Source organism: Scylla paramamosain, chromosome 13, assembly GCF_035594125.1.
Source record: "Scylla paramamosain isolate STU-SP2022 chromosome 13, ASM3559412v1, whole genome shotgun sequence".
In the NCBI taxonomy this organism is placed as follows: domain Eukaryota; kingdom Metazoa; phylum Arthropoda; class Malacostraca; order Decapoda; family Portunidae; genus Scylla; species Scylla paramamosain.
In genome coordinates, this window is record NC_087163.1 from 5,948,918 (window position 1) to 5,975,518 (window position 26,601).

A 26,601-nucleotide genomic window follows, 5' to 3' on the forward strand; every position below is an offset into this window, starting at 1 on the left:
TTGTGCGTATATTGTAAGTGGAGGCGCAGTGTGGAGGTAGACTTATTATTAGATAGGCTCTGCGAAGCTGCTAGAATTTCTGTAAGTATTCTGTTGATGATTTTGGAAGGTGGCGATCTTAAATTGAAATATACAGGTACTGCTTAGTGACCGTGCCCCACAAAACCTATTACTTTGCTAGTAAGACTTGAATAAAATTAGTCTCACGAGCAGTTTGTTATTTACGCAATACTTTTATTAGCGCAACGTAAACTTCCCCACGGGAAGTGGGCTTGGCTTCATCACATTCTGTAGATTCGGCTTACCTTGCTCCACCTGATTTTCAGCAGCATATATTGTACACTACGCCCAAAAAATAAGAATTAAGACATAAGTAATGGTCTACGCGCCATACTTAGAGATATTGATTGCATATGACTTTTTTTTTCCTTTCTCCTGATCAATAAGATCGATAAACTTGATGTACGTACTCTGCGTCTCCTGTCCCGCCCCCTTCCTTATTAAGGCTGCTAGGCACCAGTATTATAATTCCCAGTATAATGTATCTTTGAACATTTCCTGGTAATTATTAAATGCGAACATTTACTGCAGTTTATATTTTTACGGCACAAATAGTCGAAATAAATTTCATTTATATTGTATCATACTGTAGAAGTGACCAAACGGATGTCAGACGCTTATAGATATACAGTCATAGGTATTAAGAGGGAATTCGGCTAGCTGCCTTTTACTATCTGAGGAGCGAAAATTTCTCACATAAACATTTCTGGTTTAAGTTTGACCCTTCTATGATACTGGACCTTTATACTTATTTTAAGCAATCCAATACTTTATAAAACTCCTGGAAGGCATTTAATGGAATTAAATCCGATGCTCTTTTGTTTAAGTTTGTAGCTTCTGTAGGTAGTCCGTGGCGTCTATGCGTCAATAATAGAGGCGGAGTGGCTACAGTGACAGTCTGATGATGGGTGGCGTGTAGAGGATATCTATGGTGCTTGAGGGCGTTACCAACACTTAAGACAATGGCGGCAGCATCGGCACTACCCTCCAAGCTGAAGAAGAAGACGATGAGGGTGAAGCATCAGAAGGTGAAGGTGTTCAGAGCCAACGAGCCCTTCCTCTCCGTCTTCATGTGGGGAGTTAACCACACGGTAAGCCACACTTTACTGCCATGCATTTAGTTGCTAGTCAGTCATCTATTCTATGCTGACGTTTATCCTTGTCTGATCATGTCGCATGGTTGATCGTAATTGTGTGTGTGTGTGTGTGTGTGTGTGTGTGTGTGTGTGTGTGTGTGTTCCTCTGTGCAGTTTAGCATATTTCCTCCTTACAGTCTTTTGACTTACTGCATAGTGAATTGGTGTGGGCATGAGAGACAACAGACACTTTGCCTTTCGGTAGTTTGAAGTGTTAGATTGATATACTCCTCAGTGATTGTTGGTTAAGGTAGACAGAAGGAGATTTATGAATTAGTGATTGTGTAGTCCTTAGCCCTTTATTGTGATATTCACTGTTTCAGTACTGTGATTGTAATGTGTGGACATTTTTGTGACAGTGCATCTTCCATCACCTAGCCTTTGGTAAAAAAACACATTTTCATGTTTTTACAATGGCTTTCACATATCTGTGATTGTCATATTGCAGACAAAATTTAATCATAGACCTTAAAGCCCAGATAAAAGAAAAAAGTGAATGAGATGTGTAGATATAATATGTCACTTTATTAGTTTCTTCTTTACCTTGGTAAGTTGATGGGTAGCCAAAGAAACAAAATCCAGTTGACTTGTAATTTTCATGTTACATTTGACTGTAAATAGGTTTTATGATTTTATTTTTCCTAAAGAGAGTCAAGAAGAACTTAAAACTGCAGAAGAGGCTCAAAGGAGTTAGGTGTCATCACAATGAAATAGGTATGTAGGTTGGCATGTCAAGAATGTGCACCATTATGACACGCATGACAAATATATATACTATCCAAAATAAAAAGCAAAAGTTTGTTTATATATAGAGAAATTTATTTTGATCTGAAGTAGGTGAAGTAGTCTCTTCCTTGTTCTCAAATCAAAGATATGGCAAGTGAAGGCTTCATGAGAGAATAATTTTCAGTGGAAGCTGCATGAATGGTATAGATTAGAGAGTGAGAAAGAGGTTATTCACTACTGATGCTCTTGTCTTGACCATTCAGATGATAGTTATATATTAGAGAGCATATTATTGTAATGCCAGTTACTGTCTCAGAGAACTGATTAGAGTGTTCCTAATTGTATGCCAAGATAACAGTGCAGTGATGCAGTGTAGGTTATGAGTGAACCACTTTTTTAAAATTAATTGCTTCAACAAAAGAAGCTTTGTGAACAACAGTATAGTGATATATTAGTGTACTAATAGTAATTTTACATTATAGAAAGTGGTGAAATACAATTGTAATATTGCATTATAAAAGAGGAGACAAACTAAATGGAAACCTTATCATATATTTTAAAATCTCTTCTGGTGTATTCAGTTGTAAACTGATTAAAATTTTAGACCAAACCCTTCCTCATGAACTGCCAGAATTTAGAGGGGATACTTAACTTAGTTGTAGAAACTAAAGAGAAGTTTCTGAATGCTGACTAATTGATGTCAGTTTCTCTTTTGTCATGCATTAGTAATCAATAATTATTTTAGTGAGTTACTTTCTTGGCATTCATGTTGATGATGTAAGTACAAACAAAAGATTTTGGTATTTTAGTGGCTGGAAGGTAGCTAGTCTGACATTGATTTTGTGCCATATTAACAGTTAAATGTTTCTGGTAATTGACTTAGGGTTTAATTTTTTTTTCCGTTTAAAAAAATTGTGTTATTGTTCTCCTTTTTTATTTCAGAGCAGTGAACTGAGCCACATAAATGTTCCTGTTATGTTAATGCCTGATGACTTCAAAGCTCACTCCAAAGTCCGTGTAGACAACCACCTGTTCAATAAGTAAGTTTTATCACATTTTTTATATGGTTTCTTTATATGAAAAAAATAAGGTATTCCAACTATATTTTTGGTTCATCTATAAGCATTTATTGTTTTGCCAACATTTTTTTGTATTGTTTTCTGAAAAAGTAAGGGTCATATTAGTAGTATATTAATGTATATGTACTTGCTTTAACCAAATATATATATATATATATATATATATATATATATATATATATATATATATATATATATATATATATATATATATATATATATATATATATATATATATATATTTCTTTTATTTTCAGGGAAAATCTGCCATCACATTTTAAAGTTAAAGAATACTGCCCAATTGTCTTCAGAAATTTACGTGAAAGATTTGGCATTGATGATGCTGATTTCCGAGAATCTTTAACAAGGTAAGTGATGTTTTATCTCAGTTTCTCTCATTCTGTCAATTTATGATTAGTCCTTGTAGAACCATCATCATAGAATGCAAAATAGTATTATAATTATTGTGTGGTTATAGACTTGTACATTATCATTTTATTGATGTGAGAGAGAACCCTTGTAGTGTTTCATAATTTCTGTGTAAACAGCCTTCACTTATGATGCTTTTATATATATATATATATATATATATATATATATATATATATATATATATATATATATATATATATATATATATATATATATATATATATTAAATTTTTTCTTCTCTTTTCTTTAAATTCTATTGAGAACAATAATTTTTCAACTCTTTCTATAATGTTATAATTATCTGTGAACAGCTAGAATATAAACATAGGCTTATAGTAGTCAGTTAGAATAGTTTTCTATGAAAAGCGAGGTTACTGCAAATACAATCAACATCATACGTAGACAAACAACATTTAAGATTTGGAAATGTTCAGAGTTAAGTTGTACATTTCTTTTATTTATGAAAGTATAAACATGAAAATTAATACTGTCATTAGAGGTTTTCTTAAGATATTTGTGTGGAAGCTCTTTTGATACTGTTAGGAAAGAATTTTTCTTATATATATATATATATATATATATATATATATATATATATATATATATATATATATATATATATATATATATTCTGCTAAGTGTGTAATGTTAATTACCTTGAATGGTTGCAGAAATTTCCACAAATAAGCAAATATAAAAGATGCTACAAAAATATTTCAGTGCATCAAAATACTGCCTAACAGAAAGGCCTCTCTTAGGTCGAGACTAATTGAAGTCCAGCGATATGGGGTCTTTAGTAACGACAGGTAATGGTAGCACAACTCTGTCTTTTAAGCAAAATTAATCACCAAGAGTATATCCTCTGTGTTCTGGGATTTGAGCTACATAATGGACTTCAATATAGCTCACCTTGACTTAGGTCAATGCAATAGTGAGCATTATTAAAGTTTGATCATCTGCATGTCCCTCAAGAAGAGTTAGTGCTGTATTCCATTCTGTGACTATCTGTTTTACTAACATGGTTTTATTCATAACTTATTTTGATATTAGATTTAGGATTTTAAATGACTTTTTACTTATCTTTTCTTTGTAGATGTCAGTTACCTGAATGTGATGAGAGCTTATTTGTGGGACATGCATTATGTACAGCTCAAATTCACTTATGCTGTGTATAACATTTAACACTACTAACATTGGGTGCTGCATCTCGAAGTAGACTACAGACAGTCATTCATCTGCTATTCAAAAGTTCTTAGATTAGATTGCACATGCTCTTGTTGTAATTGTGAATGGTTCTTGTGTGGATTTATAATTGGTAGTTCATAAAATGATGTGATTGTAGGTTGAACAACAAAGTCTCCTTCTCTGGAAGTTTGTAGTTATTCTGGTTTTTTTTTGTATTTACCATATGTCTCACATATGAACCTCTTTGAGATGCAAGCAAAAAAATTTAAGGGACTTAAGTGATTTTATTTCTCATGATATTAAGATGCATTTTCACATGGGCTCATGGGTGACAAGTAATTACACTATAGTCTGCAAGGCAGTATTTTGTTACTTCTATTAAAATGAGGTTGTGAAACATGGACTGGAAATGAAAGCAGCCTGTCTGTTATTTGGACTTTAGAAACTATTTTGATGTAAGTGTAAGACTGTTAGAAAAACATAGTTTAGTAAAATGTATGAGATGGTAATTTAGTTGTAGGATTTAGAAGTGACATGTGGCATTATGGAATAGGGTTATTAATCTAATTATGTATTGTTGATAAGATAAGGATATATGCATGGGAGTGGATGAAGACAGACAAGTCTTTAGTTGGTGGTGAGCGATGAAATTAAGGATATGCATGAAGATAAGAGACTTCCTTTCTTGTGGAAAAAGAGTACAAGTGTATGGTGATGTGGCACATTATAAGTGAAACCATGTAGGGGCTGAGTATTGTTGGGTATTCCTGGCTTGAATAGGGAGTATTGAGGAGGCATCATAGATGGTCTTGAGGATTTTTATATTAAGTTGAAACCTTGTTGACCATAAAGTGTTAGATTTTCAGTGTAGCAGTTAAGTCCATGATAAGTTCAGTCTTTTAGAACATAGGTTGGTCCAGTTAGGTCTTCTCTGCCAAAAAATTAGCATCAATTCTTGACTTACTTGCCTCTGTAGTTTGTTGTATTTAGGCAGTACTTGTGTAAATCTTGCTTATCTCTTTTATTGATTGAAAGACTCACCTCACTTCCCTTCTGAACCTGTACTAGCTGATAATGAAGGTTGAGGGGTTCATTACAAACCCTCAAATTAGTACTGCTTCTAGTAGTAGTTGCAACTTACATACAATTTTTTAATATCACAAGTAAGCTGTGCTGTGATATCACCATTTCTTGGGGCACCAATTTTTTCTTTAAATAGCCATAAATATTAGTGACTTACAGTTTGTGGAGCAATCATTAATTACATTGAAATACATGTACCGCCACTGGGAAAGACAATGAAACTGCACTTCATGGATAAGTCATGAAATGTTTGCAATTAAATTTTCAGCTCTAATGCTGGTAACACATTTATCTTTCATTCAGTTTCTTTTTGAATGAAGGAAAATTCGTTTATCTGAATTATATTTTGTTCATATTTTATTATGTTGGAAATTATTTAGCAGAATCATTAATTGGTGGAGAAACAGAATGATATTACTAAAAAAGAGTATTTTGAGTTTTTTTGAGCTTGTTATGTACACAAACGCCTAAATGCATGCAAAGAAATATACAAGGAAAGGAAAAGACATTATGAAAAACGAGTATTATGAGTGTTTTTGAGCTTCTGTGCTACCAAAACACAGAAATGCCAATGCCAGTAAAATAAGTGAGAGGGTAAAAATTGCTTAAGTTTTGGTTTTCTATCTGTCTTCCATGGCTGTGGTAATTATAGTGAAGGGTGGGCTCAGTTCCATAGACCAACACTCATTATAGTTATCTTTATGTTGATTAGATGATAAAAATTGCTACCTTGTAGTGAATTAATCTTAATTTTTATGCAGATCTTATTGAAAATGCCTTGCTGGTTTCAGAGCACATTTTATTCTGATAAAAACAATTGTGGGGAGCAAAGTAACTCTCAGAGCATGGACATTGCTCATGGCACAGATTCTCATGAGAACATGAGAGCTTCATTTTTTGGTAACAAGGTGCATAATGTCACCTGCACATCATCTAAATAAGTATTTGATTGAGTGCAACTGTTTTTAAGTAAGATACATACATCTTGATTGTTTCATCAGGATGAATGACTGGACAAATTATACTAACTATTGAAAATGTTAGTGACTAGAGATTTTTTTGTAAATACTATTTATTTGTAAATAATATTGATTTGTGCCTCAATTTCATGACCTCTTTACCAAATAACTTGATGCTTAGCACACTAACCAGGAAGTTTTTGCAGTACATTTGTAACATGGACTACAGCCTTTTCTCTCTCTATGGTTCACTGCTCAAAATTAGTTATATATCACTGAAAAATGTGAAGATTGTTCTTAGTGTTGCTGTGAATTGGATGTAGTGTAATTTTGAGAAAATTGTAATAATCCTTTTCCTTTCTTCACAAGTAGCGTATGTTGAAGATCCCTTCATAGATTACTTGTAGCAAAATTTATGAAACATGTGAACATTTATGATTTGTAAGAAAGTTTTATTCCTGAAGATTAGGCTAACCTACTGATATGCAGTATGTACATATACTGTTGGCTTTTTTCAGATGAAAGCTTACCTAATGCATTTCTTTTTAAAGTTAACTCTTGTTATAGTTTCTGTAATATATTTTCAAGTGATCATTCAGAAAATGTGCTTGATAAAGTAATGTTAAATGAATTGTTTTGAGGTCATCAGCATTGTTTTGTTTATATTAATTAAATTGTTGATAATTTCAAAATTTACTGTTGACATTTTTTATATATTTAAAATTTAAGGAAAGAATATCATCAGATCAAGGTTTTCTTGACTAGCATATTGCTTTGTTATATATTTCAGTGCATCATATTTATGTATGCTTTTCTTTCAAGGTCCCAGCCAGTATCTATAGACTCTCCAGGAAGAAGTGGAGCACGGTTTTACAGTTCATGTGACAAGATGTACATAGTCAAGACCCTAACTAGCGATGAAGTCGAACAAATGCATGCCTTGCTCAAAGAATACCACCCTGTAAGTATTGAATTACTGGAAATTTTATGATAATTTATATTTGTATAAACATAGCTAACTCTATTCTGGAACAAAGAACTTGATACAGTAAAATCCCTCTTATCCGGCATCAACGGGACCGCTGACATGCCGGATACTTGAATATTGCTGGATACTTGAATAAAAGTGAAATTATGTCCACAATCACCACCCTACACTCACGCATCTTACCATAACAAAGATCAGCTGATCTGATTAGCTGCTTAAGTGTAAGCACAACATGCTTCCTCTTTTCTACAACTTTAGGCATGATGAAGGCGTCAGGCGATAAACGGTGCACACGCGGGACTGAGTCACTGAGTAAACACAGTGCAGTGGGCTGCGGGTGGCGTGAAGCAGTGTGCTCTGGTGCGAGGGGACAAAGTATGCCTCGCGCGGGAATTTTAATTGATTTTATGAGTACACATTGATTTTTTATTGATTTTAAGGCTTGGGGAAAAATGTGCCGGATACTTGAAGCTGCCGGATACTTGAATGCCAAATGAGAGGAATTTTACTGTACTTCAAGGTTTAAAGCATTTGCATTGTTTTTTACTAGTAGTTCTCAGCCACAAGAATGCTTAACCTTTTTTCCTAAAGAAATTGTATTCACTACTAGCAGCATAGTTGGGCACAATGACAAAAATATTTATCTCAATACCCAATAAATTGATAATGATAACCTTATCGGCGATAACCGATAATTGATAACCGGCAATAAATTTATTGCCTGATAGCTGATAACCAATAAATCCAAAATTTTAATATTAGTGATAATAATATTGATATTTTAGATTTAAAAAATTGATAAATCCAGATCTTTATTTTTATCTTAGAAAACTTAGAAAAATGTTAGAAAAAACTCTTCTCACTAATGAAAAGTAAAATAACTTCATTTTATTTTGAAAGTTTAAAACCTCAACTTGCTCATGTTCCAAAAACTAAAATTATCAATTATTGCTAGTTTGGAACCAAAAGTATAGGAGATACCGATGAATTGATAACATGGGAAAAATAACAATTAGATAACCGATAACACCCACCTATGAATAGCACATAATAATAATAATAATAATAATAATAATAATAATAATAATAATAATAATAATAATGAAAAGAAGAAGAAAAAAAAAAAGGATTGGGAGTGACAAGTGTTATAGTTATGGTGATGGAGACTGAAGGCAGCATTATCATACTGCAACAACCTATCCATCAACACTGACCTAAACCATGCATGAGGATCATAATCTTTAGGGATGCTTCTAATAACTTATACAGACATCAATGACAAATACTGCTAAATATAGTCTTCCAGGCCTGTATATATTATTAATAGTGCACAGTTTCTGACATTTATAGTGTTGGCAGGTAGGTTGCCAGAGTTTTGATGATGTAACCTTAAGTTCCTGTGACTGCAACTATAGTGGAGGGTAGAATTTTTGGGAGTAATTTTATTTCATGATTTCTGCTAATTCTGTTTGGGTCATGGAAAAATAGTGATATGTGTGTCTAAAAGCAAAAGAGAGCAATGAATGAAATTTTTATGGCAAAAAATATTGGCAACAGGACTTTCATTGTGCCTTTTGAAAATGACAAAGGTGATATTCTTCTCTATGATGTTTGTGAAGTACCATATTTATATTTCTTCTGACTCATGTTGTTAAAATGCATGATGAAGTAGTACTCTTTGTATGAATACCTATTAGAAGTAAATGAGATGTGACACATGGCTCAGTGTAGTTTGCTGCGCAACAACACATGTTCGTGGTTTGTGATACCAGTGTTATGGACTGAATATTGTCACAGACCTTGTGTTCATTCATTAACATCCCCAAATCTTCAAAGCCAAAATCAGGTTTATATAAACAAATGTATAAAAAAATGCATAGAGATGAGAGAAAGATGCAATAGTTTGTAAATGTGACCATGAAATAAGTGAGTGCATGTGTAAGCATGCCTACCATTATGCATCAGATATTTGGTTTGATTCCTCAGATATGTTGGATTTAAAAAAAAAAATAATTTGAAGTCCTTTAATATCTTATTTTCTTGTTTCTTATATGTCACCTAGTTTAAGAAGGATAGAAAATTCTTAAACTAACCATTTCTGCAAATGTTTAGATGTAAGTAACTTAGTAGGACATTGCCCCTAGCAGCAAGTTGTGTTGGATAACCAGAACAAAAGTGTAAAATAAATTTCTTATTTTCAGTATGTTGTAAATCGGCATGGCAAGACCTTATTACCGCAGTACCTGGCCATGTATCGTCTCACAGTGGACAACATAGAAACCTATTGTGTTGTTATGAGAAATGTTTTCTCCACCTTCCTCAAAATCCATAAGTAAGTTCAGCTAACTTGCAAGTTTGGTATGTCTGGATGTAAAGTCTGAGATTGTTTAAAAAATTGTTGATGTAGTTTTAAGTTCCAGTGACTGCAGTTATAGTGGAGTGTAGAATTTTTGGGGAGTAACTCAACTACTAGTGTTTAAATCCTTAGCTAAGCTAAGATAGCTAAGCTAGCTTTGCTTTTGTTCCCTAAGAATATTGTTTTTAAGGGTATTCTTTATTCTTTCACATCTCATATGAGACTATTCCTTTCTCCCTGGGGCTGATGGGGATAAGAGTGTGAAAGTGTGTATGAGTGTGTGATGCTTTGTCTGGGCCACCATGTCTTATTTGTAGGTATTTTGTTGCTTTGTTACTTCATTACTATTCTTGGCTGTATGTTCTGTGGCTGCCTTCAGCTCACTTTGGCGTTTATGAAAAAATTTGTCATTGAAATGATTTTGTTCTTTTCAGGAAATATGATCTTAAAGGTTCAACAGTAGACCGTGAAGCATCAGTGAAGGAGCTGGAGAAAGATTTACCTACTTTAAAGGATAATGATTTTATGAAGGAAGGAACAAAAATACATATTGGTGAAGAGGCCAAGCATCAACTTATGGAAACATTAACAGCTGATGTTGAGGTAAAAGTTAGAAGTCTTGTTGTCTTAATCATTTATGTAATTCTTTAAATGAAATTAATTTCCTTTTCAAAACTATTTTTCCAAGAGTTAAATTCATGTACATAAAAACAGAACACTGTTTATTGTAGATGAAGTAGGGGAACATATGTCACTTTACATCTTCTAAGACTACTAAATTACACCTTACATTTACAGTTTTTGATGAAACTTCACTTGATGGATTACTCCCTTCTTCTGGGTATTCATGACATAGCTAAGGCTGAAATGGATGGTGTTATGCAGAATGAATCAGAGGATGATGCTGTCGAGGTAAGACTTCATAGCATGCATATGTGAAAGCCTTGACAGATTAGCTAGAAAGTTGTAATGCTTCCTGTGTTTTTATTGATTTAGTTTGCTTTTATATTCTTGTGTTTTTATATATTTTTTTTATTGATTTCAATATTTTTAGTTGCATTTATAATTTTCTTGATTTAATGCTTGTTTAAGATTTGATGTTGGATTTTTATGTGTGTATGCAAGAAGTGATTTATGTTCAGCAAAGTTTCCTTGGACTATTCAAATAATTAATTGTGTAACCTTTTATAATTTGTGGTCAATAAATTATCTCTATCTGTTTATGATTCTTAGTGGTTGTTTCTGATATCTTTGGAATGTAAGCAACAAAATTAAAGTTTTTGTCAAGTTTCGGTGCTAGTATAGATGCACCACATCATAATCATTAGCTTTGATGATGGTATCTGTTTGCAGTTTATTTATTTTTTTGCATGATTCACTTTATAAGGAATTTGTTGTTTGTAAGAACAGTTGACAACTTGTCAAATAATTACAAAGTAGTGTTGTGTTACTTTGAATGGTTCTGATAACACTCAACCAACAGGAGGAAGAGGAAGATGAATGTTCTGGTGTACCTACACCTCCTGACTCTCCAAACACAGCTGCAAGAGAACGAGCAACCAGTAATGGAGCAATTGATCCAGATGTTGAAATATATGCTATTGAGAGTAATGAAAGTAAGTTTCAAGTTTTTATGTACTATATGTAGATTGCATGATGACTTATTACATAAATAGTAGCAGTAGCCTAAAATTCAGAAAATTACATTTTCTTAAACCTTTTAAATTATAAAAGCTGACATGAAGGGAGAAATCCATAAATCAGAATGGAGCATTGATATCACACACATTTTCCTACTTAAAAACTACCACCAATATTATGCCATCAGCCTAAACTTTACCATTTGATGTAGTCTAACACTCTTAAGCATACGAGTGGTCTTTGATTTTAAGATATGCTTGCAGTGGGACCATGAATTTGATGACTAATTGGTGCCAAATTATCTCTCCAAATGTTAAAAAGAAAAAAAATGCAATTAGTTAAACTATAAGGGAATGTTAATTAGTAACCAAGTTATCAGAAATCTTCTTGTTTGCTTATTTGCAACTAAAACCCTGCTAGCTATCTTGAAGCTAATACCCAATATTGTAAGGGGTTACTTTTTCATTAGGTAATGTACTTGTTCACCTTCCCAATGAGAAATAGTCAGCAGTGATAGGATTGTCTTACACATTGCAAATAATATTTCCATGAGGGCATTAGATAAGAACTCTCTTGATATTGGTCTTTGTATGAGGAGATCTTTTTTTGAGATAAGAACTTTCTTGATATTGATCTTTGCATAAGATCTTTTTTTGGTTTTCCAGAAAAAGACTTGTGACCAAGTAATACTGCTTTCTCTACAGTATCTGACAATCTAGATTGAACAGTGATTGATGCCAATTAAATCAGGATATGATTAATTTGATGCACTGCATCTTGCAGTGCAAATATTCTGGAGATAATATTCAGTGTTACCTTCTTATTTGCTATAGAATGGAACCATAAAAAAAGGATAGGGATGCTTCCACCACTGAAAAAAAAAAAAAGCTGATTGGAAAGTAAACATTGGTGGGTTGTATGATGCCCTGCACACTTAACCATGTGCCATGTTAGCAGTTAATGGTAGATGGCATTGAAGACAGTGAGGTTGCAGAATTTTTTGGCCTCCACCTGCTGTTTCATCAGTTTCCTAATCCTGCTATGATGCTTATCTTGGTCACCATCCTCTCTAGCACTCACAAAACTCACTGATGCTATTTCATGTAGGATCGCATCACTTGCTAAAACACTTGGAGGGGTGAGATGATATGCAAGAGGGTAAAAGGGTGGCCAGTAGCCAAAGACTGAGATACTGTCTAGTGCCAAATATTGCCACCATAAATGAAGCACGATGGCAATAGATGGCATGAAATATAAAATCATCAAACTGAAACTCATCAAGTGTGTGTTCCCACTTATTTACTGAATACCTCCACTGATGAAACTTTCCCTGTTCAAGTGATATGACATCTGTCTATTGACTGCATAGAGTTTCTTACCATGTGGAGAATGGTTTTCATGAAACTTTTCTTTCTTAGTGTGTGTGTATGTGTGTGTGTGTGTGTTTACATAGTTGTATTTGCCTAGTTGTATTGTGCAGGGCACAAGCCAAAGCTCATTTTGTCCTGTCTCCATAACCACATTTATCCAGTTCCTCTTTAAAACATGTGTACATTGTTTGCCACAACCATTTCTTCCTTCAAATAATTCCAGATTTCAGTAGTTTGATACAGGAAGCTGTATTTCCTGATGTCACTTGAACATACATTCTTTTTTTCTTCCCATGCCCCCTCGTCCATCTCTCTCTTGTACATCTGTGGTACCAAGTCATTTCTGTCTTCTTTTTATATTGTTTACTAATTTGTACATTGTTATCAGGTCTCCTCTTTTTCTTCTCTTGTAGTGTTGGTAATCCCATCTCTTTAAGTCTTTCTTCATAACTTAAATCCTTAAATCTTTCAATTCTGGTACCATCTTTGGTGCTGTTTTCTGTGTTTTTTCCAGTTTCTGTATATCTTTTTGATGTGGAGCCCAAACTACTACTGCATATTCCAATTTAGGTCTTATCATGCTTGTTATAATTTTCTTCATAATTTCTTTATCTAAATAGTTGAACGCCACCCTAAAGTTTGTTAACAAGCTGCATATAGACCCAAATATTTGTTTTATGTCCCTTTCAGGAGATAGTGTGTCCTGGATCACTACTCCTAGATCTTTTTCTTCATTACTTTTCGTTATTATTTTTCCTCCCATTTTGTAATTCCATGAAGGTCTCTCTTTACTTTTTCTTATTTCCAACATGTGGCATTTCCTGGCATTAAATTCTAGTTTCCTTGTTTGGCTCCATGCATGTATCTTGTCCATGCATGTATCTTGTCAGTATCCTTTTGTAACTCCTTGCAGTCATTTTCATCCTTTATTATTTTCATTATTTTGCATCATTAGGAAAAAGGTTTATATAACTTTTTAGATCCTCTCTTATATCATTTACATATATTTGAAACATAATAGGTGCCAACACTGATCCTTGCGGTAATCCACTTGTCACTTTGTCCCAACTTGAATTCTGTTCTCATTTCTTTCCCTTGCAAATAATCCTCCATCTATTTCAATGTTGCTCCCTTAGTCTTCCTTCATTCTCTAACTTCCACATAAGACTTTTGTGGGAAACTTTATCAGATGCTTCTTTTTTGAGATCCAGATTAACTGCATCAACCCATCCATCCCTCTCTTGCACTCCATCTGTTACTCTCATATAAAAGCTTAGTAGATTTGTGACAGGATCTCCCTTTCCTTAATCTAAATTACTTTTCTGTAATTATCTTTTCATCTTCTAAATATTGCATCCAACTATCTTTCATTACTGTTTCACAAGGCTTGCTTATAATACTTGTTAGTGACACTGGTCTGAAATTTAATGGTCCCGTTTTATTTCCCCCCTTTGTTTATTGGGACTGTGTTAGCTCTTTTCCATTCCCATGATACTTTTCCTTCTTTCAACGACCTGCTGATTATATCCCACATGGTTTCTTCCATTTGTTCTCTGCGTTCTTTTAATATCCATCCATTTACTTGATCTACTCCCCTAGCTTTTCTAACATCCAGCTCTTCCAGCAGTTTCTTGATTTCTTGTCTTTTCTTGTATTTCCTGTATTCCCTCATTCTATGATAACACTTTCAGTACCACAAAATCAGTGTCCTTTGTAAACACAGATTGAAAACTCTTCATTCATTAGTTCATTCATCTCAGTAATTTCATAAATTCTTCCTTCTCTTTCTAACTTGTTTATGTCATCCCTATATTTTATATTCCATTTATGTACCTATAGAAGGGTTTGGCTTCTTCCTTGCACTTTCTTACTATGTCAGTTTTAAAATTTCCTTCTCTTATTATGCCATATTCATTCCTTGCCTTTTTGTATTGTTCCTTAGTATTTCTCTTCAGTTTTCTCATCACTTTCTGCCATGCCCTGTCCTTTTTCTTTTTTGCTTCTACACACCTGACATTATACCATTCATTCTTTCTAATTTTCACTTTATAACTTGGTACAAACTGTTGCACCTCCTCTCTTTACTTGCTCAAAAATATCTTGCATTTTCTTGCACTACTTTACCTTCAAATAGCTCTTTTCAATTAATTTTTCCATAAAATTTATTAATTGTCTTAGCATAGTTTTGTCTCCCATTTCTAAATTGTTCTTTCCTTTGCAAGACTGTTTCCTCCTGTAGTACTATTTCTATTGTCACATGATCACTTGTTCCCAGTGGACTCAGATGATGTATACTTGGTCTACTTTCAACAGTGATGGTTCTTCTTCTCTGCATCTTGTAGGTTCATTCACCCACTGTCTTGCATTCACCATCATGGTATGCATAAATTCTTCGCTCTATGACCGACATTTTCTTTCACTTTCATCTCCTCCCAGTTAATTCCTTTAGTGTTGAAGTTGCATACTAAGAATGCTTTTTTACTTTTCCTTATCATTTCCTCTGTGCTATTTCTTGTTTCTAGTTGCATAATTTTATATCTATTTGTCTCCTATGCATTAGTTTTTGATGGTACGTATGTCACAATAAGTTTGCTTTTTTTTTTTCACTTTCTTTGATCTTAATTACAACACTCAAAGTTTCTGCCATTCTACCACCATATTCCACTTCCTCAACAACAACATCCTCTTTCTGTCTCTCCTCCATGTGCTATATCCTTCCTTTGCAAATCTCAACTTTATTTCCTCTTAGTTTGGTTTCTGTTAAACATATCATGTTTAGTTTATTAGTTCTTTAGGTAGTCTGTAAGTTCCAATAGGCTCGACACCAAACCTTCTATATTTGTATACATAATTTTCAAGCTTCCGCTTGGTGATCTTCTGTGGCATCTTTGTGCCACCATTTCCTCACTTTCATGACCATTGCCAATGACCACACCACGTTGAATACACCACTTCTCGTCTGACCACAACTTTCCAAATTAATTCCCTTGCTTGTTTCTGTGTTCTCTCCTTGTTTTTTGACTGGGCCTCAACTCTCAACTCTTTCATTTTACTTCTCTCTTCTTCATTCATGTCTCTTTTTATCCATATTCCCCTCATTCCTTCTACTTTTGCCAATTTTCCTGTTCTTTGTAAGATATGTTCCACTGCTGTTTGTGACATGAATCTTATTTTCATTGGTCTTTTTCCATTTTTGTTGTACTTTTCCATCCTGTAAACCTCTCCAGTTTGTTCAACTATCTCCTCTCCTTCCCCCACCACTTCTGCTATAATTTCCTTAGTCGTTTTTGGCTCTTCTTTCTCTCTGGCTATTTTCATGGGTAGGTTCTTCTCCTTGACCCCAAATATCACCACATACATCTTTCTCTGTACCATGTCTCTCACAAGATTGCTTGTTTCCTTTATTATTTTAATCACTTGCTTTTCCATGTCCTTATTGTGTTGCTGTTGCTTTATTATCTCCTCTATATCCACCTTTTGTTGTTGTTCTCTCTCTTCTTTCCAACTTTTGACTTCCTCTGTCACTAACTCTTTTATTTTACCAACCTTAATCTTTCTCTTGTAAAGTTTTCTTCAATGCCTCGTTCAATTCCGTGAGCTTCTTGATTTCTTCACATCACTTCTTGTTCAACTTCACTATTTGTCACCTGTTCTCTTTGTTTTCTTTTTCTCTTTCCATCTCTCTCTTCATCTCTATTATATCACTGGATACCTTTTTTACATTGTGACCACCCACCTCTCTTGCTCTTCCTTCCACGTCTTTATTATCACTGCTAAGTTATATATTTCTTCTCGTATTTTCATATTTTCTTCAATTTTCCACATTCATTTATTAGTATGAGCTACACTGAGGAGCTACACTGAGATCCTCTTCCTTCAAACCGAAAACATTTACCATGCTGGCCACCATCTTCCCTGTTGATATCACTGACAATGTGTACCTTTATATTGCTTTACCATTTCACCCTTTCAGCCACTTCCCAATTTCACAATTTATACTTTACTTCCCCTGCACTCACACATCACACAATTCCCTATTATGGAGATGGGACTCAAGCTCAGCCCCCCTGTACAACCAAAACCTAGGTAAATCCTTGGAGCTGCTGTGGATGTCTGATCAGCTGGGTAGTGCAGTGGTGTGTGTGTGTGTGTGTGTGTGTGTGTGTGTGTGTGTGTGTGTGTGTGTTAGATAGCTTGCAGCATGTACAAATATATGAGAAAGAAAGTTATTTATTTTTTTTCCAGATGCACCTCAGCGGGAAATATATTTCATGGCCCTCATTGATGTGCTCACTCATTATGGTGTTAAAAAGCAAGCAGCAAAAGCTGCAAAGACTGTCAAATATGGATCTAATGCTGATGGCATATCTACAGTTGAACCAGAACAATATGGACGTCGATTCTTGGATTTTATGAACCAAGCTATTGTGTAAATGGGAAAGTGGAATCTGCTAATTGGTTTTGGTAGGGAAAAGGATTTTCTCAGAACATTATGAATATTTCTTTTCATTGGTTTAAGTACTTGTAGATTTTTCTCACCTGCTGCCTGTTCTATGATGAAACTAGTGCATATTTGATTGTTGAGTGTGGCATATTTTCCAGTAATACTAAATGACCTGTCTGCTAGCATACTTTAGTTTCTTGTGTTTTGTTATGTCTGGAAACAGACATCACACCAAGATCTCAGAATATGTGGACACTACTTAAGTGAAAACTAGGTAAACAAATGATACAAATTACTACTTTAAAGTATCCATAAACTACTCAAAACAATGTAAATTTTCCTTAAGGAGATAGATGGTTTTTTGGAGAGGATGACTAACTTAAATATGTAATGCTATAACATTCTTATATCAAGTCATCTATGTTTTGTCATTTTCTCATCCAGAAAGATGTTTTGACAGATTATCAGAGTTTATATAAAGCATGAGCAGTATTTAAAAAGATACTTTTTGTTAATTTAGGCAATTATTTTTACACTTCAAAGCTCATTGTCTTGTTTATTGTTGTTGTTTTTGCAATCATGTAACTAATCGTGTAAGTAGCACCATGTCCAACATTAGTGATTTATGTTGAAGAATACTCAAATTTAGATTTTCATTTGCTTAGCAATAAGGAAATGATTACAGTTATGAATGAATGTCATAAACTGTAGTCCTTATGTTTGCCATTACTCATATGAAATAGTCTTTGTCTGTGATTGAGGGTTGACCTTTCTTTGGATTTTTTTTTTCTTTTTTCCAATACATATTTATTTGTTTTTAATAAGGTCTTATTTCCTACATCAGGGCTATGAATATGAAATCTTATCTCAAAGCTCAAAGTATATAAACAGAAACTTCATTATATTTTGTCACTGTAATTTCAAGTAGTATAATTATAAGGGAGGTCACTCTTAGATGAAAAAAGGACTTGCCAATATAATTAATAAAATGCTACACTAGTCTATACAGTTACATTAGTAGTTATATGCATTGCCTTTGAAGAGCTTTAAGAAACTAAAGTGTGTATTGTGTGTGACTTTCCTACTTAACATTTCAGCAGTCTCTCCAGTAACAGAAATAAGTTACAGGAATACAGTGAAATAGCACTGCGTAGTTCTTAAATGTTTTTATGCTTGAAGAATTTTCATCTACTTTGCATTAACACTTAGAGTTTTTTTTGTTATATACACACAAGTAAAGAGTTAAGAGATTGTTGAGCCGTGTGTAATCCTCCAGTGCAAATTAAATTACTTGATTTTAGCATTGTAATGACGATTGAGAAATGTGTTGGCATTCAATTGATTATCCAGAAGTGCGTTAGTGAATAATGAACACTAATTATTGTTGCTTATATGCAGAACAGAGTTGCTGTAGGTGGCTGATAATTTTCTCATGGAAGAAAATGATCATTGCTGAACATTTGAAAGAAAATTAATCTTTCAGTAGATTTGCAGACAAAATTCATATATTTATAAGGCTAATCAAAGGCAAGAACATTATATAGATGGCATTTATTGTAAATGAAATTTTGTTGTATTTATTCTGATGGAAATGACACAAGCTTTATAAGGCAAGATCTACATAATGGAGAACAACAACTTAAGGTAAAATGTATGCAGATTTGAGCCTGTGTTCTCAGTAAGTAATCCTATTATAACATTTTGTGATAAGAAATATTGAAAACCCTTGTTAAATATGTTTGTTTTATTCTCTTGAAATATGCAAGGTTAACTTACACACACACACACGCACACGCACACACACACACACACACACACACACACACACACACACACACACACACACACACACACACACACACTGAATCATCCAACAACATGCATTATGATAAGGTCTGGTGATGGACAGTGACAGTGAGCTGCAGCTCCTGGTCAGCTTCCAGCCACTTGGTCAGAAGGGTAAACAATGTTCTGTGTTGCCAGTGTTTCTCTCTCTCTCTCTCTCTCTCTCTCTCTCTCTCTCTCTCTCTCTCTCTCTCTCTCTCTCTCTCTCTCTCTCTCTCTCTCTCTCTCTCTCTCTCTCTCTCTCCATTTTTTCTTATTTTATTATATCACATTGTCTACAAAATGTTTATGAGTCTCTTACCTCCAGTGCAAAGAAGAAAAGTAGTTACTCTTGAGATATAAGCTGATTGCATTTGAGTAAAGACTTGTATGATTGGTGATCTTAATCATCTTAATGGATAAGAAGCAGTGATGCAGTGACATTGTCAGCATCAGTTAAATCCACTTATTGTGAAGAGCAAGTTGGGACTGGTTTATGTGGAAAAATTACTTGTTACAGTGATAGAAGGCCAGATACAGAAGTGCATGCTGCATTAATGTTAGTCCAATGCTTCAAACATTCTTCAAGCCCAGTATGCTTTCAGCTCTGTATGTTTATGGTGAGTACCTATGTGACGGTTCTATTTTTCACTTTCAGTACAACGGTCAATAATTTACTTGAGATTTTTAGCAGTTCTGGAAGAACTCTGGTAGATAGGTGACTGCCCAAGTGTAGGCTTATGTAAATATTTGGAGCACATTTAAGATAGGCTCAGCCAAGCCATGATGGTCAGTGATGTATGTATTTTTTCCTTGCAATATTTTCAATTGATGATTTTTTTAAGTAGGTATTTATCACCATTAGTATCACTAGGTGTGTGTGTGTGTGTGTGTGAGAGAGAGAGAGAGAGAGTGAGGCACTGAAGCAAAGATGAAAGAACATTTTTAGAATCTGATTATCAATCAGAGTATGGTTCATTCATACCAAAGAATCATCTTGAAACATTTCCCACTATTTTACACATTTCTATGTAATATGTTTCAGTGCTTATAAGTTGATTGTGCATGCATATTGACAAGATATTTATGCATATATGGTAAGATTTAAACTGAAGAATACATACAGCTTTTTGTAACTTTATAACATTGGTATTAGCTCAATAAATACCATGCCTTACTTTTCCAGATTCATAATTGCTTTCAGAGATGCACTAGACTGACAGGGTTATGCATGCTTATTACTATGATGATTTTCTTTTCTATATTATATACATTTTTTCATACATACATGTCTGAGTGTTATTCATGTGAGAACTACCACAAATAAATTAATTAATCACAACTTCTCATATAACTGAATATGTGATGTATTAACACAAGAGAGAAAAAAATTTATGAATTAAGATTAGCAATATCCAAAAATCAAGACATTGCAATACATGAACATTTGTAGAACATGCATATATGATAACTACAGTGCTGAGGAAATTATAACATTTACACTGATGACAGAATGTCCAAAGAGTTCTTTCCCTCATAGCCAACCAATTATGATTTTAATAAAGGGAACTGAGAGGGAAGATCCTAACAGGGTAGTACAAAGTTCAGCATAGTAGCAATAACTAATTCAGAGAATTATGAGCATCTGTATCATAATGTGATGGCACAGGAACAGTGATGCGCTATACATGTTTAAAGATGATGGAAAAGGTAAATGACATCAATGTTTAAGGTAGCTTTTCTGGTACAGTTTGTTTTCATTTTATAGATTGTATGAGAATTGAATTTCTAAAAATATTAATGATTACTGTTGGTGTGCTATGCATTAATTATTTGATATACACTACAGAAAATAAGGCACCTAGGATAAACAGTTGAATTATCTAAAAATAAACTGGTTTACAGTAACACTTGTTAAGAACCACCTAAAACATGAATTATTTGTCTCTCCTGTTGCAAATAAGCCAGCTCTGGTAGCTCATGGCTAATACACAAATTTTCTGCGATATTTTCCCCTCTACAGTAAGGTAGAATTGTCACTTACTGTATTCAAGAGTGGATGCAGGGGAATGGTTCAACACTTATTTTTTTTCAATTTTTTTATTTATTTATTTTTATTATTTTTTTATTTCAGATTATGGTCTTTATGACTTAGATTTAACCTAGTATGAGATGTGCTCTGGGTTTCAGTGTAGTATAGCTGTGATTTAACAAGCAGAAGTTGGTAAGGTCTACCACTTACTGTGAAGAATTTCTCTTAATATGTGGTTTATAATAACTTATGTATTGTCCATCCCATTACACCTTTGGTTATATTTTGTTGTAATTTGATGTCATTTGTGAAACTCTCACAACATAGCTTTTCTGTAAACCATCCTATATAAATGCACATAATGTGTAGAGTATGTGAGACAGATATCAAAGGCAAGTAATTGAAAAGCCCACACTCATGCATTGCTCTCAACAATATTTTTAATTAATTGTGTTACATGTTATTGTTCAGTATACTTACAAATGGAAACTTTTCCATATCCAGTATTCCTTTTTTTTTTATTACTCTCTCTCTCTCTCTCTCTCTCTCTCTCTCTCTCTCTCTCTCTCTCTCTCTCTCTCTCTATTTTTTTTTCTATTGCCTTGTACCATTTCTTGAAAATAAATATGATCAATTATTATTATTTGTAAGCTAGTTGTTCTCCATTATGTATAAACAACATGAGAAGGTTACATGTTGGGTAATTTTTTAATGGGTGATTCATGTGTACTTTATGTTGAGTCTGTAGTTAGTTGAGGGAATGGTGTCAGGGGTGCTGCTCTTGCATGCAATCATTCACCTGACACTTCACAGTGTTTTACCAACAAGTCAAAAATTGTGATGAATTTAAAAAGTTTATAGTGTATGAAAATTTTCTCACATATTGTTTCTGTTAATTAATCAAGTAATTAATTAGTTTATTAATTTATTTTAAGTGATTTATTTTTTCATTTATTCATTTACCTGATAATTTTCTTTTTTCACTGTCACATAAAGTCCTGGATCTTTGCCTAGTAATTACTGTTACAGTAACTGAAATGCTCATAACCAACTTGTTTATATTTATGTATCTATCTATCTATCTATCTATCTGTCTATCTATATATTTTTTTTCCTAGATGAGAGTTAAATTTTTCGAATTAATTCACAAGGATTTTCTTCCTATGCAGTTTAATACTTTTTTTTCATTAATACAGCCCTCTACATTAATATTGTATGTCATGATCTGAATTTTCTGCAGAGAACTAGCATTCTAGAGTGAGAAGTGCATATGTTTCATGAAAAGCTTGGATATGTGTTTGTGGGGTAAATGTTGTGTATTTGATTAATTCAACTAGAATATAGGAGAATTCTTGTGAGAAAAGCTCACCTGTCTAGATATAATATACTGTAGAGGTCTCATGCATTCTAATGATACTGCTATATCAGTAATAATATAATCAATGGGATCTATCATTTCTGTTTACACCTTGATACTGTTCATAAGACTGGAACCATGTCTAAGCAAGCATTATATATCAACATTCACATAGCTTGGAGATTTGAATTGTACCTTAAGAGCGTGCAAGCTTTTATTATCCTTTATTTATTGTATACGACCTTCCAATAGGAAAATAATGTTTTGACACATACATACTGTTATAGGAGAGAGGCCTTAGTGTACAGATTGTGGGTCGTGCTCATCCAGGTGACCGTGCAGTTTCTCTCATAAATGAAAGTTTCTCGATGATCAAGAAATCCGTATGCTGTAGATTAGGTGTCCATTATAGTGTGTGTATAATATTAATTACTTATGAGAGATTCAGTGAAAAGCACAACTTTTTTTGTGTGTGTATATTTAGAATTCTTGCAATAATAATAATAATAATAAATAGAAGTTTGCAATTGTATGTTGTTCAGACTACTAAGTGATCACTGATACCATTGTCCATTATTTTTTGTTAAATTGATTTCATTGACATGGCTTAAACTGCTTTTTGCTCCAATAATGCAGTATATATTACTCAAGAGGTGTCTTAGATAGTAGTAACGTCCTAGATTTGCTGACCTTTATTGGTGTGCCTGTACAAATATAGGATGTAGAATTAGACATGTTGCAATTCGCCAGTCAGTAGATAGTAGCTTAGCTGTGTGTAGTTCATATGTACCATTTATGCACCGGTTTTTGTAATTCATCTCATACCATCAACATTTTGTAGTCATTCTTGTATTGTTTGGAGCGTTTGGAATGTTGTGAGAATGTCAAGGGTAATTATGTGGAGATGTTTGCTCTGACTGATGCAATGAAGGTCTCTTATGTGAAATGGAAAACTTGAAAAAATACGTACCATAGTAATTATGTTTAGTGTTTTGGAGTAGGGTACAGCTTTCAGTATTTGTTCTCATTTGCTCAAGCATAGAATGAAGCTGTTTGTGTACCGTGATAATGTTAATATTTCATACCAATGTGCAACCTATTGTTTGTTATAATTATGTATTTATTAATTATTGTTACAATGGCTATCACTATTATTATTATTATTATTATTATTATTATTATTATTATTATTATTATTATAATTTTTGTGTTATTATTATTATTGCAATAACAAATATGTAGTAAATCAGATCAGCATTCATGACACAGTGGGACTTAGTTAATTCAGAATGTTCAAGACTAAATTTGAATCAACAGATTTGTCACATAAGTAGAATTCTGGAAGTTTTTTATACATTTGTCAGTGCCTTTTTTTCCACTCATACCTTTTCTTATGTATAAGCTTTGTTGTATATGTCATTATACTCAGCCCTCCTGTTTTGGTACATATGCATTAGTAGTGCCTATGCCTAACATGAATGGTGTGGCAGGCAGCAGAGCCACATGGTACCTTGTACACTAATGAGTTAAGAATCATTAGTAAACCACTGCACTGACTTCAGTCAGACTGCTCCAAGTACTGGTGGTTCATGTGCTCTGTGTTGTTGTCCTATTACATGTCTGAAGATTTGGTTTAGCGCTTTGTTTGCTGCAGGAGAAAATTATGAAATAAACCTCTACATTTGAAATGTTATATGATGAATTAATGAGGTTCCACTGCAAATAGCTATATATGCCTAGTGCACAAGTTCCAAAGTATTATCGTTATTAAGTTTCCTTTGTTGTAAGTAATTTATTTTTTTGAGTTAAGGTAATTCAGTTGTCTTTGTTTCCACTGTACAGCCAAACATGTCACTAACTTGCCCACAAGATATGCACAGAAGGAGTAAATTCACTTTGTATTGTAGGAAAATCTCCTAAGACCTTACTTGTGTGTTAATTGCATGAGATTATAATATATGCCTTTTAGAAAAAAGTGTAATTTTATGTCTGTGATATATCAGCAGCTACTTCAAACTTTCATTAAAATCAGGTCTAATTTCTCCTCATCCATGACTCAGACCAAGTGATGAGTGAGATGGTTTTCATTGTGGCCTCATGCACACTATGTAGATTTGTATAAGTGTTTTGAAAAATGATTGTTGAATTCAATGTTAAATTCTATGTATTTATGTTAATGTCTCATAAAATGCACATGTGCCCATCAAAACATTTCTTAGTATGGACCAAAGTTAAAATATGTGCACACTAACACACACTGATCTTCAGTCACACTTTAACCTGTTTAATATTAGTAGTGAGTTCAGAATGAAATAAGGAAAGAATCCTAAGCCAGTTTTGTACTGATGATTTCAAGTGTTGAAAAGAAAGTATTTAATATTTTTTTCATGAGAATTTGGATATGCTAAGGATTGTGTATTACACGTGATTCATGGTACATACATAGGTAGCAATTCTACCTACCTGTGTTTTCAGTAGGTTGTAGACACAGTGCTGCATACTCAAAATGTTAAGCTGGTTTTACACAGGAAATATTTCTTTCTTATAAGTGCTGCTCATGTCCAGTGTGTTTCTTCAACACATGTTTGTAGTGAAAATCCTTATTGAAAGAAGTTACCTTTCAATGTTAATGATGGTTTGGTAAAAAGTACGTTGTGGAAAAGATGTCATTATAAATGACAGTGAGTAAAATTTGTAACAACAATACTAATTTTACTACTGTACATTGAAAGATACTTTACTCTGACATAAAATTACACAACTAGATTTGTGTTAAGGGAATATACTATGAAGGTATAGCAACTTTATGAAGGAAACACCCCTGTGTAATAATGGTTTTACATGTGTATTTGTTATGATAATAGTTTGCTTGTAGACTCTAAAATTCAAAATTAAATATAATAAGATATATGAAAGAAAATTAACTCAAGGTATCAGTCTCAAATGCTCAGAGTACATACATTTAAGACTCTGTATTGAAATCTGAGCCAGATCAGAGAACAAATATTACGAAACTGATTATTCACATCTCATTCAAATAAGACTACTATGCTACGTGAATATGATCTGAATAACATAGTAAGGACACTCAATCAGAAGTTTCCTTTAAGATGTGTGAATATAAAACTCATACAGAGCAAAAATGTGGATGAAACTAGTTTTCATTTGACTTGCTAAATTTTAGCCAGTAGTCAATAAGATATTTGAAATAATAATCATATAAAATGAATGAAATATAGAATCATAACCGTATTTTGGTTTATTGGGAAGTGCTCATCTGTAATTCATGTGTTAGTGTTTTGAGTAGCCAAAGCCCAGTGCATTCTTGGCTTGAAGAGTGCTTTATTTGTCAATTATGTGTATGGAATTTGGGTCAAAGGGTGTAAACTTTAGCATGGCAGGTGCCTCAACATCCTCTGGTGGGAAGACCAGTGTTCTAAGCTATGCAGTTCTTTTTCATCTTTTGTAAAAATGCTTTCATATGACACTGTAATTGTAGAGTGAATTATGATATAAGGAGTTTATTTGGTAATTAGTGATGTTTTGTGAAATATTGACCAAAAATTAAGTTAGATTAGCTGTAAAGTTTCTCATGAACATTCTTCATACTGTGAGTAAGAAAATTTAAGTTCCCACCACTAAGGAGTTGATATCTATCTTCCCTCCCGTCCAAAGTTTAACCATTTTTACCCTACTCGCAAGTTGCCTTAGGAGACTTGTTGTCTAGCGTCTGGTTGCTGTACAGGTTTGTCTGTGAAACAGTTCAATTCACTGTTGTCAGTACCTTTGTTTGGACTGATCTTTTGTGCATTTCTCTTAAGGGTAATCTTTATTATAAGGTCATTATGAGCAATTATTTAATGATTTTATCAAGGGATTACTAATCTCATTATTTTCTACCAGATATGTATAAATACATTCAAGGCTTA

At 33.4% G+C, this 26,601-nt stretch overlaps 1 protein-coding gene across 2 annotated transcripts; it reads left to right on the forward strand.

Moving 5' to 3' along the window:
- The first annotated feature begins 888 nt into the window (after nucleotides 1-888).
- Nucleotides 889-26,601, forward strand: LOC135106371 (phosphatidylinositol 5-phosphate 4-kinase type-2 alpha-like). Of its 2 annotated transcripts, XM_064015313.1 has the most exons (10): nucleotides 889-1,151; nucleotides 2,865-2,962; nucleotides 3,259-3,369; nucleotides 4,192-4,239; nucleotides 7,483-7,621; nucleotides 9,850-9,980; nucleotides 10,439-10,607; nucleotides 10,803-10,916; nucleotides 11,488-11,620; nucleotides 17,261-26,601. In XM_064015313.1, the coding sequence occupies exons 1-10, from the start codon at nucleotides 1,023-1,025 to the stop codon at nucleotides 17,446-17,448; spliced, it is 1,260 nt and encodes a 419-aa protein (XP_063871383.1). In that variant the 5' UTR covers nucleotides 889-1,022; the 3' UTR covers nucleotides 17,449-26,601. The 2 variants fall into 2 exon arrangements, with proteins under 2 accessions (XP_063871383.1, XP_063871384.1); XM_064015314.1 differs by lacking the exon at nucleotides 4,192-4,239 and having other exon boundaries at nucleotides 894-1,151.

What these genes read in the sequence shown, in the direction of transcription:
- LOC135106371 (XM_064015313.1), top strand. Translation starts at nt 1,023, where the DNA reads ATGGCGGCAGCATCGGCACTACCCTCCAAGCTGAAGAAGAAGACGATG. An exon ending in GGGGTCTTTAGTAACGACAG is followed by an intron (nt 4,240 to 7,482) that starts GTAATGGTAGCA and finishes TTTTCTTTCAAG; the next exon opens with GTCCCAGCCAGTATCTATAG. An exon ending in CAGAGGATGATGCTGTCGAG is followed by an intron (nt 10,917 to 11,487) that starts GTAAGACTTCAT and finishes CTCAACCAACAG; the next exon opens with GAGGAAGAGGAAGATGAATG.